Raw genomic sequence first — 21,116 nt, 5'->3', positions numbered from 1 at the left:
CATGGACAGAACACGGAGAGCATGCACAAAGCACACGGAGAGCACATGGAGAGCACACGGAGAGCACACGGACAGAACACGGAGAGCACACGGACAGAACACAGAGCATGCTGACAGCACATGGAAAGGACATGGAGAGCATGCAGAAAGCACACGGAGAGCACACGGAGAGCACACGGACAGAACACGGAGAGCACATGGAGAGCACACGGACAGAACACAGAGAGCACATGGAGAGCACACGGACAGAACACAGAGAGCACATGGAGAGCACACGGACAGAACACGGAGAGCACATGGAAAGCACACGACAGCACATGGAGAGCACACGGACAGAACACGGAGAGCACATGGACAGGATACGGAGAGAACATGGAGAGCACACGGAGAGCACATGGAGAGCACACAGACAGAAAATGGAGAGTACACGGACAGAACACGGAGAGCACATGGAGAGCACACGGACAGGACACGGACAGCATGCAGAAAGCACACGGAGAGCACATGGAGAGCACACGGACAGAACACGGAGAGCATGCAGAAAGCACACGGAGAGCACATGGAGAGCACACAGACAGGACACGGAGAGCATGCAGAAAGCACACGGAGAGCACATGGAGAGCACATGGAGAGCACACGGACAGGACACGGAGAGCAGACAGACAGGACACGGAGAGCACACGGAGAACATTCTGACCCCCATGTTATTGAATAGGGCTGATTAGATGACATTCTTTCTAACACCTACACATGTCTATGCGAAAAAAACTTCAGCATAAACTATTCTCTCCCGTATTTCACTAACCCATTCATGTCCATGGGTGACAAAAACCATCGGATCCCATGTGAATCATCTGAATTGCATCGTTTCATTTCAGTTGTTATCATAGGAAACTGCATTTGGTTTTGTAAGTTTTTTAAATGTTGAAAATGTTAATGAAGAAAAACAGATGCCATATGAATGTCATAATGATGTAAAGGAAAAACCTACAGCGGGATGACAAGCCTATGGAATACAAATGACAATATGGATGAAAAATGGACAATTTTTTTATATGATCGTCTGAGCCTGGACTTATTTAAAGAATCGGGCTCCATATGTATACGCTTAGGCCAATGCGCTATTACAAGTCCTGTAGACTAAACTCCACTACTTAGAAGCCTTTCATTTCTCATATATGCTAAAACCACCCTCACAGAGAAAGCGGAAAATAGGGAAAATGACATCAGTCATATTACATATGATATAAGCTGCCTTGTACATCATCTTAAGTGAAAACAGCCCCTTCCTCGGGGCCGATGCCTGTGACGACTTCATATCTAGCCTTTAGGCTGTCTGTATATCTGTCCCAGCTGTGCTCCACACACATGGTCTTCTGTAATTAATGTGGACTCCACACACTGTATTGGTTGGTCTGTTACCCATCTGTATTTCTCATTGACATCCTGAGCAGCTTTTCTCCTATTTTCTAATAATAAATACTATTACACAGTCATTTTGTATAAGTGGATCTATCATATAAATCATGCAGATTGTGGCTAACAATATGTGCTTATATGCTGTACAGTTCTCTTCTAAAACTTTATTGATATTAGGCATTCAGATATACAGCAAGTCTTTGGAGGAGCGCTAAGACCTTAAAGGGGTATTCGGGCTATTCCCAGCTCCAAAATCCTATCCCAATATGTAGTGGTTGTAATGATAATAATAATAGCAGATACTTCCAATTAGAAATGTAGTATAGTTCTTCTGATGTCTCTTACTCCATGTGCAGCATTGCAGTAGCTTAGGTATCCATGGTTACAACCAATAACAATTAATTGCCACTTTATAAGTGGTCGTAACCATGGATACCTAAGATACTGTAATGCCCTGTGCATGGGATAATGACATAGAAAATCAGAAATACTATACTAAATTTCTAAATATTTCTTAACATTATTATAATAATAATCTTTATTTATATAGCGCTAACATATTCCGCAGCGCTTTACAGTTTAACAGTTTTAAACACAACAGTCATAAGTAACAACGTTAACAATACAATAATAAAGCACAATAAGACGACCCTGCTCGTGAGAGCTTACAATCTACAATGAGGTGGGGGAGTGTTGTAATCCGCTTTTTGGGCTCCCCTGGTGGTTGCTGGTGGTACTGGTGACTTGTGTGTGCTTTGCTGTCTCAGTTCACCTGCTCCCATCAGTGTTTGGGAGTTTCCTATTTAGCCTTGCTCTCCAGTCATTTCCTTGCCGGTCATCATTGTAACCAGAGCCTTCGGTTGCATGTTCCTGCTACTAGTCTGCTGATCAGCTAAGTGGACTTTGTCCTTTGTTTTGTATCTTTTGTCCAGTTTGCAGTTTTTGTTATTCTCTGTAGCTGGAAGCTCTTGCGGGCTGAAATTGCCACTCCTGTGTCATGAGTTGACACAGGAGTCTTAAAGTAATTTCAGGATGGTTTTTTGAAAGGGTTTTCAGTTGACCGTGAAGTCCTCTTTTGTATCCTTCTGCTATCTAGTAAGTGGACCTCTCTTTGCTAAATCTACTTTCATACTGTGTATGTCTTTTCCTCTTAACTCACCGTTATTACATGTGGGGGGCTGCTATCATCTTTTGGGGTATTTCCCTAGAGGTAAGCCAGGTCTGTTCCTTCCTCTACCAGGCGTAGTTAGTCCTCCGGCTGGCGCGTGGCATCTAGGAAGTCGTAGGTATGCTCCCTGGCTACTATTAGTTGTGTGGTAGATTTAGCTCACGGTCAGCTCGAGATTCCATCACCCAGAGCTCGTCCGTTATTTTTGTGTTCTGATGTTTCCCTGCCATTGGGAATCATGACAGTATGACCGGCCAATGTTAAAGTTATTGGCAGAAGAAAGGAGAGAAAAAAGAAGTCTGTAGATTTTTTTTTTTTCCCCCCTATGCTTGCTCCATAGTTGGATCAGTTGTATTTCAGCTCTAATTACAGCCTTTGCCTTTCTCTCCTTCTAATCCTTGAATGGCTCTGATCTCACCTGTTTAAAGATGGACCCTCAGAGTTTGGCTGTAGGTTTAAATAATCTTGCTACCAAGGTTCAAAATTTACAAGATTTTGTTATACATACTCCGATGTCTGAACCTAAAATTCCTACACCAGAGGTGTTTTCCGGAGATAGATCTCGGTTCCTGAATTTCAAATATAATTGTAAATTGTTCCTTTCTCTCAGACCTCACTCCTCTGGAGATCCTGTCCAGCAGGTTAAGATTGTAATCTCTTTGCTGCGAGGTGACCCTCAAAATTGGGCATTTTCATTGACACCAGGGGATCCTGCGTTGCTCAATGTGGATGCGTTTTTTCTGGCTTTAGGGTTGCTTTATGAGGAACCTAATTTGGAGATTCAAGCTGAAAAAGCTTTGATAGCCCTATCTCAAGGGCAAGATGAAGCTGAGATATACTGCCAAAAATTTCGTAGATGGTCTGTGCTTACTCAGTGGAATGAGTGCGCCCTAGCGGCAAATTTCAGAGAGGGCCTTTCTGATGCCGTTAAAGATGTTATGGTCGGGTTCCCTGCGCCCACAGGTCTGAATGAGTCCATGACAATGGCTATTCAGATTGATCGGCGTTTGCGGGAGCGCAAACCCGTGCACCATTTGGCGGTATCTTCTGAAGAGACGCCAGAGAAAATGCAATGTGACAGAATTCTGTCCAGAAGCGAGCGGCAGAATTATAGGCGTAAAAATGGGTTATGCTTCTATTGTGGTTTTGTCTGCTGTCTCCCCAGATCTGCGACGTGCTTTGCAAGAATTTCAGGCGGATAGACCTGATCGTTGTCCGCCTGGTAGACTGTTTGTTCCTGATGATTGGACCAGTAGAGTCATCTCGGAAGTTCATTCTTCTTCGCTGGCGGGTCATCCTGGAATTTTTGGTACCAGAGATTTGGTGGCTAGATCCTTCTGGTGGCCTTCCCTGTCTCGGGATGTGCGTGTTTTTGTGCAGTCTTGTGATGTGTGTGCTCGGGCCAAGCCTTGTTGTTCTAGGGCTAGTGGGTTATTGTTGCCCTTGCCTGTTCCGAAGAGGCCTTGGACGCACATCTCTATGGACTTTATTTCTGATCTCCCTGTTTCTCAGAAGATGTCTGTCATCTGGGTGGTGTGTGACCGTTTTTCTAAAATGGTTCATTTGGTACCATTGCCTAAGTTGCCTTCCTCATCTGAGTTGGTCCCTCTATTTTTTCAAAATGTGGTTCGCTTGCATGGTATTCCGGAAAACATCGTTTCTGACAGGGGAACCCAGTTCGTGTCTAGATTTTGGCGGGCATTCTGTGCCAGGTTGGGCATTGATTTGTCTTTTTCGTCTGCATTCGATCCTCAGACTAATGGCCAGACGGAGCGAACTAATCAAACCTTGGAGACTTATTTGAGGTGTTTTGTGTCTGCGGATCAGGATGACTGGGTTGCCTTTTTGCCGTTGGCAGAATTTGCTCTTAATAATCGGGCTAGTTCTGCCACTTTGGTTTCTCCTTTCTTTTGCAATTCAGGGTTTCATCCTCGTTTTTCATCTGGTCAGGTGGAATCTTCGGTTTGTCCTGGAGTGGATGCGGTGGTGGATCGGTTGCATCAGATTTGGGGACAAGTGGTGGACAATTTGAAGTTGTCCCAGGAGAGGACTCAGCAGTTTGCTAACCGCCGTCGTTGTGTTGGTCCTCGCCTTCGTGTTGGGGACTTGGTGTGGTTGTCTTCCCGTTTTGTCCCTATGAGGGTTTCTTCTCCTAAGTTTAAGCCTCGGTTCATCGGTCCTTATAGGATTTTGGAGATACTTAACCCTGTGTCCTTTCGTTTGGACCTCCCGGCATCTTTCGCTATCCATAATGTATTCCATCGGTCGTTGTTGCGGAGATATGAGGTACCGGTGGTTCCTTCTACTGAACCTCCTGCTCCTGTGCTGGTGGAGGGTGAATTGGAGTACGTTGTAGAGAAGATCTTGGATTCCCGTATTTCCAGACGGAGACTTCAATATCTGGTTAAATGGAAGGGCTATGGTCAGGAAGATAATTCTTGGGTAACTGCCTCTGATGTTCATGCCTCGGATTTGGTTCGTGCCTTTCATAGGGCTCATCCAGATCGCCCTGGCGGTTCTCGTGAGGGTTCGGTGCCCCCTCCTTAAGGGGGGGGGGTACTGTTGTAATCCGCTTTTTGGGCTCCCCTGGTGGTTGCTGGTGGTACTGGTGACTTGTGTGTGCTTTGCTGTCTCAGTTCACCTGCTCCCATCAGTGTTTGGGAGTTTCCTATTTAGCCTTGCTCTCCAGTCATTTCCTTGCCGGTCATCATTGTAACCAGAGCCTTCGGTTGCATGTTCCTGCTACTAGTCTGCTGATCAGCTAAGTGGACTTTGTCCTTTGTTTTGTATCTTTTGTCCAGTTTGCAGTTTTTGTTATTCTCTGTAGCTGGAAGCTCTTGCGGGCTGAAATTGCCACTCCTGTGTCATGAGTTGACACAGGAGTCTTAAAGTAATTTCAGGATGGTTTTTTGAAAGGGTTTTCAGTTGACCGTGAAGTCCTCTTTTGTATCCTTCTGCTATCTAGTAAGTGGACCTCTCTTTGCTAAATCTACTTTCATACTGTGTATGTCTTTTCCTCTTAACTCACCGTTATTACATGTGGGGGGCTGCTATCATCTTTTGGGGTATTTCCCTAGAGGTAAGCCAGGTCTGTTCCTTCCTCTACCAGGCGTAGTTAGTCCTCCGGCTGGCGCGTGGCATCTAGGAAGTCGTAGGTATGCTCCCTGGCTACTATTAGTTGTGTGGTAGATTTAGCTCACGGTCAGCTCGAGATTCCATCACCCAGAGCTCGTCCGTTATTTTTGTGTTCTGATGTTTCCCTGCCATTGGGAATCATGACAGGGGAGATACAAAGTACAGGTGTGTATTTACAATGATGTATTTACAATGATGGTCCAGCCATCTTCAGGGGGTGGGGGATAGATGGGGATAGTGAATGGGCTACACACACACACAAACATAAAATGACTTTGATTAGGGAACGTGATAGAACAAATGTGTTTTGAGGGAGCGCCTAAAACTGTGCAAATTGTTGATGGTCCTAATTTCTTGGGGTAGAGCATTCCAGAGAATTGGAGCAACGCAGGAGAAGTCTTGGAGTCGGGAGTGGGAGGTACGGATTAGTGTAGAGGTTAGTTGAAAGTCATTTGCAGAGCGCAGCGGTTGGTTAGGCCGATAGACAGAAATGAGGGAGGAGATGTAAGGGGGTGCCGCACTGTGGAGAGCTTTGTGGGTGAGAACAAGTACTTTCAATTGGATCCTGTAATGAATGGGCAGCCAGTGTAACGACTGGCGAAGAGCGGACACGTCCAAGTAACGATTAGCCAGATGGACGACCCTGGCTGCTGCATTAAGGATAGACTGGAGAGGGGAAAGTCGCGTAAGGGGGAGGCCAATTAATAGAGAATTGCAGTGGTCCAGGCGGGATTACTAATTACTAATAATTATTATTATTATTACACCTACTACACATTGGGATAGGATCTTGGAGATGGAAATAACCCTTTAAGCACACTGCAGAATTATAGATCCATAGATCTGTAATTTGGCCCAAATACAATTCCACATATACTCAACATCTGCACATTATAGAATTATTTCCATCACCAAAAAAGCATCTTCAATGTAAACTATAAATTTCTCTATGTACATTCTCAGCCTCTAATATCTTATGAAGCACAGCTGCTGACTGGGTTTCATAGGAACACTAAGATGGTGGCAACAGAGACCTTCAGCAGACTCCTGCTTGCCATGGCAACTAATTTGCTTATTACAATATTATCATAGCGGGGTTAATTGGAACCAGAATGATTGCGCCATGCAATCAGACCATTTAGTGTTCAATATATTTTTATTAAACAGTTCAAAACAGTTTTCATTATATCATGGGATATTACACAATGAACAATTGAAGAAAATAAGCAACCAAACAAGCAGACAAATGAACAAATAAACAAGCAATCTCCCTAATTTTTTTGTCTATACAAATGTTATGTCAGTATCTATATAATGAATCATCCATAGTCATATTGTTTTACACAACTATGTTCAAGTATCCCAAGTGAGGAGGGAGAAAAAGAATGAAGTCAATAAAAGATATAATTGAGGAGAGGAAAAGAAAGGAATGGCAATGATTTTACATATTGAGCCTGGCAAAATGGACAACAACGCTATCTCTGGAGAGGCCTCCACCTGAACTTTAGTAATATGATTATACAGTGAGAATATTTCATATAAAGATCTAATCCCTTGGCAATTCCACCATATATGTGTTAATTCTGTCACACTAGGGTGCGACCCGTGTTAATTGTCTGTGGCCAAATTGGTTCTCTGAAAGAGATGGTACGTGCACGGAGGAAAGAACACGCAAGACACAGTGGATCATGTCTCAAATGCTTCTCGCCTAGTTTATTGCTTTGCAGAATGAATCTAATATTAAGCAAAGCGTCCATATAAGTTTGATTTCAGTATATCTTCATATGCCATACATTCTCTCCTTAACATATGTAACATTGTCCAAGTTGTACTATTACATCTCCAGCACATATCTGATACTGTCAGATAGATCCTGTGTAGTTTGACGGCCGTTCTATACCATTGTGTGAATATTTTATAATTCAATCGGACCATTTAAAGAGGACCTTGCATCCCTACAAACTAGAAAACTTGACTACATATGGAACACTAAGTGGAACACGGAATACGAAGGTCAGTAATGGTCTAGCGAAGGTCATGGATAGGCCTTGCAATTCTGAATCTGCAAAAATATTACTAGGCCACCCACCTTAGATCAATCCCCTATTGGACGACCCATTTTGTTTTGCTAGATGGGATGAAACTGAAGAATTGTGGTTATTTTCAGCACACCCCAATATCCTCTTATGGCATTCCACTTCTACTAGGGCCTATTTTCATCTTGTATGTCCAATGTATTTCATGAGAACTTGTGGTATTCTTGTCAAACACGCTTCTTGATGGCCTCCATCTGATCCCGTATGATTAATTTCCTTTACAATCTAGCGATTCCAGAGAACCTTATAACCAGCATGGTCAGACACCGGTCCACAGTGAGAATTTTTAGCAAACTGGATATGGTTTATACACTCATCCTTGAACTACAATCCTTTGGGAGGTTGTTCAGCTCTGGTAAGTTCCCCCTTGGAGAGTATTTCCACTACCAACATGTCCACCACTATGTTATTCATACCCTTTGCTCCCAGTCAACCCCCCCAATACTCTTTTGAAGGCTATGCTGGCAGGGCAACTCTACCAAGGATGTTATCACGGCAGTCTACCAAATACTACTCTCCCATACAACATCCACCCCTGCGCCATAAATATGTGGATAAATGGGAACAAGCTCTTGACATAAATATCTCCCCAGAAATGTGGAGTACTATTTGGGACCAAGCATCTAATTCCGCTATCTGTATCACCTACAAAGAAACGCAGTTCTAACTACTCATACATTGGTACCATAGCCCAGCTTTCCTTCATTACCTAAGCCGACCAATACCACACACCTGCTGGAGGTGCTTAGCTTGAATCCCTCATTCATATCTTCTGGGAATGTAGTCTTATCAACCCTTTCTAAGGTATGGTGGGAGAGTTAGCAGAATGACTCCTCCCAATTCACCTTACTCAGGACCACCTAAAATTTTACTGAATGTTCCCCCAGAGGTTTAGAAAAGAAATCTATCAGCCAGGCTGTTCCTATACATTTGCAACAGCTTGAAAACAAACAGCCCCCATGTCAGCTAGATCTATATGGTCGGAAGCATGAAGTGTGCTCATTGGAACATCTTATGGCCTCCCTCAACGACACCCTGGACAAATCTGCAAGAGATCTTGGACACCTGGGAAGTCTATGATGCCACCATCAACTACCAAGACACCTGATCAAGACATGACAGCAACACCTTTCTCCCTAATCGCTTTTGCTCTAACCCCCCATCAACCCCCCATCAAATTTTACCCCTTGTCTTGTGACATGCGCATCTCCCCTCTCTTCTATTCTCTTTTACCTGTTAATCATTGAATTGCTCATCTTATTGGGAGTTCTAAACATTTGACATTAATTGAATTTTTGTATTTTACAACTGGTACGTTAGAACTGCTTGCAAAAGTTAAAAATATCAGAGCATTATTCACCCACAGCTCTTTCACACTCCCCCAATGGCTTTATCATGACTAGAATGCACATGAATGCTGCAGCTACTCTGTTGAAAGACCCTTTTAAGGATTCTCAGATAGTGTTGCCCTTAGGCCACTTTCATATGTTTAGTAAGTGTCTTGGGGTAGGGCACATCGCACAATGACAGCGAGCAGAGACATAACAGGGACTAGCCCAGCTCCTGAAATGAGCATCACTGATGAACATCTGCCCCCCCGATGACACTTTCATTTTCAGACTAGCCCATTCAAGTCTATGGTGCTTTGTGGATGCATTGCAAATACTGTAACATCGTAAAATGTAAATGGTCTTGAAAATGATTAAAAGCTGCAGCTGTTAAAAAAACAGATTGTACATGCACTGCCCACAAATGACAAGTGAGAAAAAAATCGTCCTGCTTTTTTGAATGAAACTCTGAATGCTTTTTAATACGGTCATGTAAACCCACCCTTATAATAATATTTATAGCCTCATCTTATCTGTACAATATACCAAAAAATTTTTAAAAAGTGCCTTTCAAAAACAACTACAGATAAAATGGACTCTCACACAGTTTCTCCATGGTTTGTCTTTAGATATAAAACAATCATCAGAAAAAAAAACCTGCACGCAGGTCTCCTAACTAAAAGCAGCTGAATTGTTCAATCACATATGGAATTTCAAGGTCAAAGTATGACCTACCATAAGGGCCACAAGAAGTAAAGAGTGAGCTGTCTGTACAATTACTAGCTTGCAGACCTGCGCTCCCGAGAGGACTGGATTTGCTAGACTCTTGTCAGTAAGGAATTACAGAATCCTGACTCTGGAGCTGTTTAATTCTCCGACATTAGTGCAGGCAGTGAGGAATGGCTTGTCCTTCCATGACTTCTGGGCTCTGTTTTGGATCCCCTGCCTTTGCGCTTAACCTTGTTCTTAGCAGACCTAATACATTAAAATGTATCTGTGCTGTAATTAAAGAAGAATGCTGCTGATTTGTGTCGGACACATACTTACAATACACATATCTGAATTCACTTGTTCCAGTCCCACCTGATTGAAAAATGATTTTCATTTAAGAATTGGATACTCTTCTGTTTGTTTCTGCAGTCCATCAATGTTGCTAAGCCGAATCCCAAGAGAGATTTACATTTCGGCTACAACAATTTTAGCATCTTAAACATGCTCATCACTGTCCACTTCCTTGGCAACAACTCGGTAAGATTACTGCAATTTTAACATTTAGTCTAAATACTAGTCTTTCAGAAAAGGGAGAAGCAACCAGCGTGACTTAGACTTAATAGGAGAGTTATAGGGGGATAACCGAATTCTGACTGTGAATAACTATTACAGTAACAACTATGTGCAAAGATAACGGGCTACCGTATAATATAAAGGAAATAAATAGCACGTCCCTCAACTTCCAATGCACAAGTGTTGGAAAATGGGGTTTAACCTACTGTAAAACCTTGAGACTGACTGACAGTCCCCAGAATAAGGCAAACAAATGTGTAGCACCACACCCTTCCTCCATTTCAGGCTAAATTGCACTAAGGCCCCTTTCACACATCAGGTTTTTGCAGTCAGGCACAATCCGCCGAATTTTGAAAAAAACGGATCCGGCAAAAGTTGCTACCGGGTCCGTTTTTTTCTCATAGACTTGTATTAGCACTGGATTGGATGGGATCACATTTCATCCATTTTTTGCCAGATCCGTCCAAAATTAGTTTTCCGGCGGCTGGAGAAAACGTACAGAGGAACGTTTTTTCTGTCCGGCGAAAAAATGCACAGCGATGGATCTGGCGAAAAACGGATGAAACGTGAGGTGAAGTGCTCGAATCCAGCAACCGATTCTGTTTTTTAAAGAAATCATACATCTTCCATTCTGGAAAAAATGTCTCTCTCTCCTCCCCAGAACAGGAAGTCCATACTATATCCCCAGGTAAAAAAAAATAAAATGAAAAAACGGATCCAGCGGAAAAACGGATCCATCGCATCAGTTTTTCACAATTTGCAACGGATCGTTTTTTTCAGAATTAGCCGGATTGTGCCTGACGGCTAAAAACTGATGTGTGAAAGGGGCCTTACACAAAGACTCCTGATGCTATAATTCAAAAGTCTCCATGAACTACACTACCATTCAAAAGTTTAGGGTCACTTAGAAATGTCCTTACTTTTGAAAGAAAAGCAGAGTTTTTTCCAATGAAACTAACATTAAATGATTCAGAAATACACTCTATACATTGTTAATATGGTAAATGACTATTCTAGCTGCAAACGTCTGGTTTGTAATGCAATATCTTCATAGGTGTATAGAGGCCCATTTCCAACAACCATCACTCCAGTGTTCTTATGGCACTACTTTGTTTTTGCTAACTGTGTACAACCCCTGGCAAAAATTATGGAGTCACCTGCCTTGGAGGATGTTCATTCAGTTGTTTAATTTTGTAGAAAAAAAGCAGATCACAGACATGGCACAAAACTAAAGTCATTTCAAATGGCAACTTTCTGGCTTTAAGAAACACTAAAAGAAATCAAGAACAAAAAATGTGGTAGTCAGTAATGGTTACTTTTTTTAACCAAGCATAGGGGAAAATTATAATTATAAGTAAGACAGCTAATGGATGGTTAGAATACCCTTGAAAACTCTTGTGCTAGTGTGTTAGCACAGCTGAAAACAGTTTGGTTGATTAGAGAACCTATAAACCTGACCTTCCTTGGAGCTAGTTGAGAATCTGGATCTGGTACCATTAAACTCTCAAAATGGCCAGAAAAAAAGAACTTTCAAGTGAAACTCGACTGTCTATTCTTGTTCTTAGAAATGAAGGCTATTCCATGCGAGAAATTGCCAAGAAACTGAAGATTTCCTACAACGGTGTGTACTACTCCCTTTAGAGGAGAGCACAAACAGGCTCTAAACAGAGTAGAAAGAGAAGTGGGAGGCCCCGCTGCACAACTGAGCAACAAGACAAGTACATTAGAGCCCGTAGTTTGAGAAATCGCCGCCTCAAAGGTCCTCAACTGCCAGCTTCATTAAATAGTACATGCAAAACGCCAGTGTCAACATCTACAGTGAAGAGGCGACTCCGGGATGCTGGCCTTCAGGGCAGAGTGGCAAAGAAAAATATCTGAGACTGGCTAATAAAAGGAAAAGATTAATATGGGCAAAAGAACACAGACATTGGACAGAGGAAGATTGCAAAAAAAGTGTTATGGACAGACAAATCCTAGTTTGAGGTGTTTGGATCACACAGAAGAACCTTTGTGAGATGCAGAGCAACTGAAAAGATGCTGGAAGAGTGTCTGACACCATCTGTCAAGCATGGTGGAGGTAATGTGATGGTCTGGGGTTGCTTTGGTGCTAGTAAAGTGGGAGATTTGCACAAGGTAAAAGGGATATTGAATAAGGAAGGCTATCACTCCATTTTGCAATGCCATGCCATGCGCTGTGGACAGTGCTTGATTGGAGCCAATTTGATCCTACAACAGGACAATAACCAAAAGCACACCTCCAAATTATGCAAGAACTATTTAGGGAAGAAGCAGGCAGCTGGTATTCTATCAGTAATGGAGTGGCCAGTGCAGTCACCAGGTCTCAACTCCATTGAGCTGTTGTGGGAGCAGCTTGACAGTATGGTAGCAAAAAGTGCCCATCAAGCCAAACCAACTTGTGGGAGAGGCTTCTGGAAGCATGGGGTGAAATTTCTCCAGATTACCTCAGCAAATTAACTGCTAGAATGCCAGAGGTCTGCAATGCTGTAATTGCTGCAAAGGGAGCATTCTTTGACAAAAGCAAAGTTTGAAGGAGAAAATTATTATTTCAAATAAAAATCTTTTTTTTTCGAGCCTTGTCAATGTCTGGACTAGGTTTTCAATTCATTAGGCAACTCATTTGATTAATAAAAGTATGAGTTTTCATGGAAAAATTGTTTGGGTGACCCTAAACTTTTGAATGGTAGTGTAAGTCGAAGCCACGGGAATGTCCTTTTCACATACCCTCAGCTGACACGTTTCCTAGGTTAATAATGGCAATTTATCCGTAAAATTGGATATTACACAGATGTTCAGTATTTTCTTTTGTTTATGCACCCATAGACTTGACTAGGCGAGAATCGGGAGAGAATAGTGCATTTTTTTCAGGACACTTGGTCCATGTGATAAAACTGTCATCTGAACAGCCCTATTGAACTACACTAGTCAGTGTGCTAGCTGATCCATATTATACGCTCATCTGAACGAGCCCTAAAGCTATGCAAGGTCACGTAGTGGTGTCATCTTTCCTTAGAGAGAGCCCACAAAATATTGCAGATCATCAACACGATCTAGTTGCATTGACCCCATAGGATATTTCTGTGGTAGGAGAATTCAGATGTAAAAGAAGGGTCTGGATCCATTACCCATGGAGCCGAAAAATGGACCATCTGAGACTGAAAACAAAATGCCGTTGTTTTTTTTTTACTTTTTTTGGTTACTTAGAAGACAACTTCTTGGCTTCTTGGTTTTTGATTACATGATTAGTATTGCAAAAAATAGAGTATAGAATGTAACATGCAAATATACTACTATACTGTAGAACTAAAGGCATAGTTAAGTGCACACTCAGAATCATTTCCTCTGATGAGCATTATGATCAATAGGTGGACTTACCTGGCAAAAAAGGATGCAGCCACCGAGGTTCCTGTGGATGGTTCACTAGCAACATATGTTGTGTGCGCTGCAGGGAAGCTGTATATAGAAGGTTTATCAGCATTGTAGCGGTTCAGAGCGGCCTCAGTAAGACCTTCCCTGCCAGTCTCTGTCATCAGCTGAGAGATCTGCAACCAGAAAAACAACACTATTAGGGATAAAAAAAAAAATCAAAAACCTGTTTTTATTTTGCACGGCATTTTTGTGAAAGGGGAGACCGATGGATGTGTGACAGGTGGAGGTGTGACCGGTGGTACCATTGGTATTTCCCATATGAAAACAACAGTTGCCCGGCTGCTTTGTTCTGGGCTTATGGGACCCCATAAAATAACACTCGCCACTGTTGAAGTCATACATAGAAGTTTGGGACCCTTATTCTGGTGATCGGAGGGCGTCCATTGATAAGACACTGATCTAGCGATCACCTTTCCAGTGGAGACGATAGCGATAACAGAAAGAACACTTTAATTAACATTACACTGAACCAGAAAGACGCTTCGCTTACGTTTAATTAAAACACATACTGTCAGAAATGAGACAATATAAGCCACCAGTCTACAAATCTATAGTCCACACTTATATATTGAGTCTTCTTTGCTTATTTGTTATTTCTGTTCATGGCAATATTGTAGATGTGTTTTTACAATTTATTCTGTTTTTGTCCTTATCAGATTAATTGCAGTCAATGAAGTGTTGTCACTAGAAAGAGCACCTTTCCAAGCTCACAATCCAATATTGAAGATTAATGACTTATACCAGACACTCTATATCAAATTACCCCTATTGACAACTTGACCACCTAGTGATTAAAATGTAATTATCTCTAGAAGTAGGGGACTGACTGGTGCGGCCGTGAGTACAGTAAGAGCTGCCTGTAAATATGGTTATCTGCTTTCAGCTTTATTGGCGGACGTACAATGTGTTGCTTTCCGTTGGAGATATAGATGGAGTCTAAACCTTATAAACCGTTTTAGATGAAAAAGTGTAATGCATCAGTCTGGTAGGAGACGAGTCCTGAAACAATAAAGACTTCATTAATAGAGCCGCTGCGCTGTTCTCTTCTCCTGAGATTATGGCTCCAGCTGCTTGATCCTGCAAGAATCCAGTATCAGCTTGCTATGTAACGCTGAGTCTCCCCTGCTGGATGTCGGGGTCTACGTGTCACTGCGACTTATCGGTAAACTGCAGAATTGTCAGTAGACATTGTAAGCAAATGTAAAATGATGATGCAATTATTCTGCAGAAATGTTTTCATACTTAAGGAGAAAAGCAATAGATATTATCGATAATTATATTATGCTTAGGCCGGTCATTCACAGACAGGAGACAGGCGGAGGGGTCAGGGGATCACAGATAGGGAGGAGAAGGCCCAGGGTACAGTCCGGCCCCTGTGCACCCAAATCTAATTAGCACAAAACATCAAATGGTGATTTCAGAAGAACCACAAAGCAGATTTCTTCCCCAAAAGTATCAATGTAATCAGTATTACAGCGCCATTACAAAGAGTAAAGTGTCTGCATTTTACATTACAAAATTGTGCTGGCAGGGTCTCTTTAATGTCACTCCATGTTTTTCTCATAATCGATAGGTCTTCTTTAAAGGGAACCTGTGAGGATTGTGCTCAGTAACCTACAGACAGTGTCAGGTCGGCGCCATTATACTGATAAAAATGATACCTTGGGTGATGAAATCCATCTTGTGGTTGTTGTTTAATCTTTATTCTCAGTTTTCAATTAATGAGATTCTTGTGCTTTTAGGGGTGAGGGGGTGGGCTTCATGCGGTGCTTTGATTAGGTATTCATCTGTATGGCTTCTGACAGGTCACTGATCACCAGTCACCAGCGCTGTAGCATGATACAGTGGAAATCATGGCTGTTTACATGTTATTTAGAAATGAAATATAGCTTTGTTGTAAAAAAAAAAAAATTCTTAATCAAAACAGCGGCTGCGCCTGTGCAGCAGCATCTAATGCGTTCAGATAGTAGCCACTGCGCAGGCACTGCCACTAGTGCCGTTTTGCTAGAGAAAAAAATAAAATTTAGGCTCCATCAAGATGGCGCTGGTGGCACCTGTGCAGCAGCATTTAGCGGTACACAGAACGCCACCAGCGTCATCTTGATGGAGCCTAATTGTTTTTTTCTCTAGCAAAATGGCGGCAGCGGTGCCTGCGTACTAGCATCCTGCTGGTGGCGCCTGCCTGATGAATGTGATTTTTTTTTCTTTTTCAAACCATAATTCTATGCAGTATGTTAAATAGAGATCAGTGACCTGTTATAAGCCAATATGGAAGAATATCTATGCAGTGCACCACATAAAGACCCCCACAGGCCGCCTCAAAGCACCAGAGTCTCAGTAATTGAAAACTTCAAATAAAGATTAAACAACAACCACAAGACAGATTTCATCATCCCAGGTATCATTTTAATCAGTATAACAGCGCTGACCTGACACTGTGTGTAGGTTGCTGTGCACAATCCTGCTGACAGGTTCACTTTAAGTCACTGTTCAAATGGCTTCATGGGCACTGGTTTTATACAATGTATGAAAATTATAATGGATCTGATATCAATTATGGTCTACTAGATGGTGGCCCGATTCTAACGCATCGGGTATTCTAGTATATGCATGTCCACGTAGTATATTGCCCAGTCACGTAGTATATTGGCCAGTCACGTAGTATATTGGCCAGCCACGTAGTATATAGCCCAGCAACGTAGTATATTGGCCAGCCATGTAGTATATTGCCCAGCCACGTAGTATATTGCCCAGTCACGTAGTATATTGCCTAGCCACGTAGTATAATGCTCCGTGCAGTTATGGCCCCATAGATGCCCCATATAATGCTCCATGCAGTCATGGCCCCATAGATGCCCCATATAATGCTCCATGCAGTTATGGCCCCATAGATGCCCCATATAATGCTCCATGCAGTTATGGCCCCATAGATGCCCCATATAATGCTCCATGCAGTTATGGCCCCATAGATGTGCCATATAATGCTCCATGCAGTTATGGCCCCAGAGATGCCCCATATAATGCTCCATCCAGTTATGGCCCCATAGATGCCCCATATAATGCTCCATGCAGTTATGGCCCCATAGATGCCCTATATAATGCTCCATGCAGTTCTTTATGGCCCCATAGACGTTCCATACAGCATTGTGCCACATGTAATGCTGCTGCTGCTGCAATAAAAAAAAAATCACATACTCACCTCTCGTCGCTGCTCCTCAGCGTCCCGTCTCTCCGCACTGACTGTTCAGGCAGAGGGCGGCGCGCACACTAATACGTCATTGCGCCCTCTGACCTGAACAGTCACTGCAGAGGACGGGAATACGAAGCGGCGCCCGGCGGATGGAACGCGGACAGGTGAATATGAAATACTCACCTGCTCCTGGCGCTCCTGACGCTGTCCCATGGTACCGCAGATTCTTCCTGTAATGAGCGGTCACATGGTACCGCTCATTACAGTAATGAATATGCGGCTCCACCCCTATGGGAGTGGAGTCCATATTCATTACTTTAATGAGCGTTACCATGTGACCACTGAATAGAGGAAGAGCTGCAGCGCGGGAGACCATGGGACAGGCTGGGACAGCGTTAGGAGCGCTGGGAGCAGGTGAGTATGCGACAGTCCTCACCCGCCGACCATGACTCGAGTATAAGCCGAGAGGGGCACTTTCAGCCCAAAAATTTGGGCTGAAAATCTCACCTTATACTCGAGTAAATACGGTAGTTGGGGACACATGGGTTAATAGCAGCGGTAACAGAGAGCTTTACACCGTGGCCCGTTACCGCTGCCATTAACCCTGTGTGAGTGGTGACTGGAGGGGATTATGGAGCGGGCGCCGGGCACTGACTGCAGGGGAGTAGGAGAGGGACTAATCGGACTGTGCCCGTCGCTGATTGGTTGCGGCAGCCATGACAGGCAGCTGCCGAGACCAATCAGCGACGCGGGATTTCCGTGACGGAAGTTGAGGACAGAAAGACGGAAGTACCCCTTAGACAATTATATATATAGATTGGAAGGAAATGTTGTAATACACATATTTGTTAACAAATGTAATAACTTAAGTAATAGAGCCAGTGGCGTAACTACAAAGTTATGGGCCCCGGTGCGAACTTCCAAATGGGGCCCCCCCCGCCATAAAATTCAATGTAAGCCCCATAGAATACAATGCAGCCCCCCCCTCATAGTATAATGCAGCCCCTCCATACAGGGGCAGTGACAAAGACACGAGCAAATGGTGACGAGGGGGCAGAGGAGAGGGAACAAGGGGGCAAGGAAGACAGGCACTAGGGGACACATGGGGGCTAGGAGGCAGGGGAGAAGGATACAAGGGGTCTAGTGGGCAAGGGAGACTGACACAAGTGGGCAAGGGAGACTGACACAAAGGGCACACGGGGACTAGTGGACAAGAGAGACTGGCACACGGGGACACGGACTAGTGGGCAAGGGAGACTGACACACGGGGAATAGTGGGCAAGGGAGACTGATACAAGGGGACTAGTGGGCAATGGAGACTGACACACGGGGACAAGGGACAAGCACAAGGGGACAAGGGAGACAGGCACAAGGGGACACATAGGGACTAGTGAGCAAGAGACTGACACAAGGGGACAAGGGATACAAGCACAAGGGGACACACAGGGACAAGTGGGAAAGGGAGACTGACACACAGGGACTAGTGGGCAAAGGAGACTGACACAAGCACAAGGGGACAAAGGAGACTGACAGAAGCACAAGGGGACATAGGAGACAGGCACATGGGGACACACAGGGACTAATGGGCAAGGGAGACTGGCACACGGGGACACAAGCATAAGGGAGACAGGCTCAAGGGGACACACAGGGACTAATGGGCAAGGGAGACTGGCACACGGGGACAAGGGACACAAGCATAAGGGGACAAGGGAGACAGGCACATGGGGACACACAGGGACTAATGGGCAAGGGAGACTGGCACATGGGGACACAAGCATAAGGGAGACAGGCTCAAGGGGACTCACGGCCCCCTGACCTGCCAGAGCCGCTTGCAGCTGCGACCGTAGTAGTTACGCCGCTGCCTCACACACACACATACTACAGATATCACACACACACTACAGATATCACACACACACATCATACTACAGATATCACACACACATCATATTACAGATATCACACACATACTACAGTTATCACACACACACACTACAGATATCACACACACACACAGACATACTACAGATATCACACACACACACATCATACTACAGATATCACACACACACACACACACACTACAGATAACACACACACACACACTACAGATATCACACACACACACACACACACATACACACACTACAGATATCACACACACACACACATACACACACTACAGATATCACACACACACACATCATACTACAGATATCACACACATACTACAGTTATCACACACACACTACAGATACCACACACACACACACACACCAGAGATACCAGCTCATATACACAACTCACAATCTCCTCTCTGGTACAGGGGTGGCTGATGTAAACCGGCTGCAGCTCCTCAGCTTCTCCTGACTAAGGCTAGTTTCACACTAGCGTCGGGAACAACCCGTCGCTGTGCGTCGAGCCGACGTTCCCGACGCTAGTGTGGTCTCCGCCGCACAACGGGGGCAGCGGATGCATTTTTCCCACGCATCCGCTGCCCCATTGTGAGGTGCGGGGAGGTGGGGGCGGAGTTCCGGCCGCGCATGCGCGGTCGGAAAAAGTGGACCGTCGGGAGCAAAAAACGTTACATGTAAGGTTTTTTTCTCCCGACGGTCCACTACCACACGCCCAAGCGTCGCAAAACGGACGCGACGTTTGGCAATGCGTCGCAAATGCGTCGCTAATGTTAGTCTATGACGAAAAAATGTATCCAGCAAGAACTTTTGCTGGATGCGTATTTTCGGCAAAATGACGCATTTGCGGCGTATTGCAGTTAACGCTAGTGTGAAACTAGCCTAAAGCGGCTCTGTCCCGCACCTCCCCCCTGCTCTCGCCTTCTGTCCCGGGGTTATTTTGGCTTTCTCTTAAAGGGAACCTGTCACCCCGTTTTTTCCGTATGAGATAAAAATACTGTTAAATAGGGCCTGAGCTGTGCATTACAATAGTGTATTTTGTGGACCCCGATTCCCCACCTATGCTGCCGAAATACGTTACCAAAGTAGTCGTTTTCGCCTGTCAATCAGGCTGGTCTGGTCAGATGGGCGTGGTGTCTTCCCCCAGATCTTGCTTAGTTTTCCGTTGGTGGCGTAGTGGTGTGCGCATGCCCAAGGTCCCGAATCCACTGCACAGGGGAGTGAAAATAGCGTGATGTGCGACATTTCATTGGTGATCGGTGGGGGCGGCCATCTTCCTTTGGCCGCGCGTGCGCAGAAGCGGCGCTCTGCTGGCCGCGGCTTCAGGAAAATGGCCGCAGGATGCCGCGCGTGCCTAGATGGAGATCGCGGCGGCCATTTTCCTGAAGCAGAGATGCGACACCTCGTACACACCCGACTCCGCTCCGTACACCCCCGACTCCGCTCCGTACACCTCGTGCACACACGGCTCCGCTCCGTACACCTCGTACACACACGGCTCCGCTCCGTACACCTCGTACACACACGGCTCCGCTCCGTACACCTCGTACACACACGGCTCCGCTCCGTACACCTCGTACACACACGGCTCCGCTCCGTACACCTCGTACACACCCGGCTCCGCTCCATACACCCCCGGCTCCGCTCCGTACACCTCGTACACACACGGCTCCGCTCCGTACACCTCGTACACACACGGCTCTGCTCCGTACACCTCGTACACACACGGCTCTGCTCCGTACACCTCATACACACCCGGCTCCGCTCCGTACACCTCATACACACCCGGCTCTGCTCCGTACACCTCATACACACCCGGCTCCGCTCCGTACACCTCATGCACACCCGGCTCTGCTCCGTACACCTCATACACACACTGCTCTGCTACATCCACCCAAACCCCTCCTGACCTCACACAAAAGCTTACCCTCCTCCAGCATGATGACAAACAGCACTGCACTACTGTCCTGCACTACACGGAAGCCCTTGATCATGTGACTCCAACTCCTCCCCTCCTGTGACCTCATCACAGGTCCTGTGCGCACAGAGCAGTGGCAGCTATAGTAGTGGTGTGCGGCTCTCTGCGGTGGAGGGGCTCTGCTGCGGGTCAAGTGCAGTCCCACCCGTGATCGCGAG

At 44.9% G+C, this 21,116-nt stretch overlaps 1 protein-coding gene across 1 annotated transcript in view; it reads right to left on the bottom strand.

The window, feature by feature from the left end:
• Positions 1 to 21,116, bottom strand: part of KIF26B (kinesin family member 26B) — a 521,116-nt gene that overhangs the window by 252,726 nt on the left and 247,274 nt on the right. Inside the window, exon 4 of the mRNA XM_077283159.1 lies at positions 13,824 to 13,990. Coding sequence (XP_077139274.1) covers positions 13,824 to 13,990 — 167 coding nt within the window. The remainder of the gene's footprint in view (positions 1 to 13,823; positions 13,991 to 21,116) is intronic.

The sequence above is a fragment of the Ranitomeya variabilis genome, chromosome 2, assembly GCF_051348905.1.
Source record: "Ranitomeya variabilis isolate aRanVar5 chromosome 2, aRanVar5.hap1, whole genome shotgun sequence".
NCBI lineage: Eukaryota > Metazoa > Chordata > Amphibia > Anura > Dendrobatidae > Ranitomeya > Ranitomeya variabilis.
Note: the sequence above shows the minus strand (reverse complement) of the source record. Positions and strands in the feature narration are given on the sequence as shown.